General features: G+C 46.3%; 1 protein-coding gene across 1 annotated transcript; it reads left to right on the top strand.

Moving 5' to 3' along the window:
* Positions 1-370: 370 nt before the first annotated feature.
* On the top strand, positions 371-983 carry LOC140385730 (eukaryotic translation initiation factor 1A, X-chromosomal-like). Its single transcript, XM_072468222.1, is given in 2 exon segments — positions 371-719; positions 721-983. Coding segments are annotated over 2 exon segments (432 nt in total). The 5' UTR covers positions 371-405; the 3' UTR covers positions 839-983.
* Positions 984-1,422: the final 439 nt, after the last annotated feature.

Below are 1,422 nucleotides of genomic sequence, written 5' to 3'. Positions count from 1 at the left end.
CCTCCTACTATACACTAAACTACCCCCACAGCACCCCCCGCTTCCCCCCTTCTGCTGACGGTTAATTCTCCCTAAAGAAGTCGGCGAACGATTGCCACCTCCGGGTGAACCCTAACATTGACCCCCTCAGGGCGAACTTTATTTTCTCTAAACAGAGAAAGCTAGACATGCCAGATAGCTAGGTCCCTGACTTTGGGGGCTTTGAGTCCCTCCAAGCTAATAGTATCCGTCTCCGGGCTACCAGAGAAGCAAAGGCCAGAACGTCTGCCTCTTTCTCCTCGTGGAATCCCGGGTCTTCCGCACTCCGAAAATTGCCACCTCTGCACTCGGCGCCACCCTTGCTTTCAATACTTTGGACATGACGAGTGCAAGGAGCCGGAGAACACTGCCGACACACGGAGAGCCATGCCCAAGAATAAAGGTAAGGGAGGTAAAAACAGGCGACGTGGTAAGAATGAGAATGAGTCCGAGAAACGTGAGTTGGTGTTTCAAGAAGATGGTCAGGAATATGCCCAGGTGATTAAGATGCTGGGAAATGGGTGTTTGGAAGCCATGTGTTTTGATGGTGTGAACAGGCTTTGCCATATTCGAGGGAAGCTGAGAAAGAAGGTTTGGATAAACACATCAGACATTATATTGGTTGGATTGAGAGATTATCAGGATAATAAGGCTGATGTCATCCTGAAATACAATGCGGATGAGGCAAGAAGTTTGAAAGCCTAGTGAACTTCCAGAGCATGCCAAAATCAATGAAACAGATACCTTTGGATCTGGCGATGATGATGAAATACAGTTTGACGATATTGGGGATGATGATGAGGACATTGATGATATCTAAAGTGGATTGAATTTGGATTTCACCCTGTACCAAGCTTCAAATTGAATTTTCTTTTTGGATTTTACATGAGCACGACAAGTTGATTTTAAGAAAAATCCATTCTGTAACTTTTTTTATTTTACAAATCTTTGTGTATTTATATATTCTTTAGTCATGAGAATACAAAAGGATATGAGGATGAGTTTGGGAGGAAGTGCACCCTTTACAATAAAATGTTAAACCTGAAAAAAAAAACTTTGGACATGGAGTCCGCAAACCCCTGCCAGAATCCCCTGAGCTTTGGGCAAGCCCAGAACATGTGGACATGGTTCGCTGGTCCTCCCGCACACCTTGCACACCTGTCTTCCACCCCAAAGAACCTACTCATCCGGGCCACTGTCATGTGAGCCCGGTGAACGACCTTAAATTGCATCAGGCTGAGCCTGGCACATGATGTGGACGCGTTGACTCTACTCAACGACTCCGCCCAGAGACCATCCTCTGACGCTCCACCTAACTCCTCTTCCCATTTGTGTTTCAGCTCCTCGGTCTGTATTTCCTCTGACCCCATAAGCTCCTTATAAATGTCTGAAACCCTCCCTTCT

Source organism: Scyliorhinus torazame, chromosome 1 (genome assembly GCF_047496885.1).
Source record: "Scyliorhinus torazame isolate Kashiwa2021f chromosome 1, sScyTor2.1, whole genome shotgun sequence".
NCBI classification, from domain to species: domain Eukaryota; kingdom Metazoa; phylum Chordata; class Chondrichthyes; order Carcharhiniformes; family Scyliorhinidae; genus Scyliorhinus; species Scyliorhinus torazame.
This window is presented reverse-complemented; position numbering and strand designations above follow the sequence as displayed.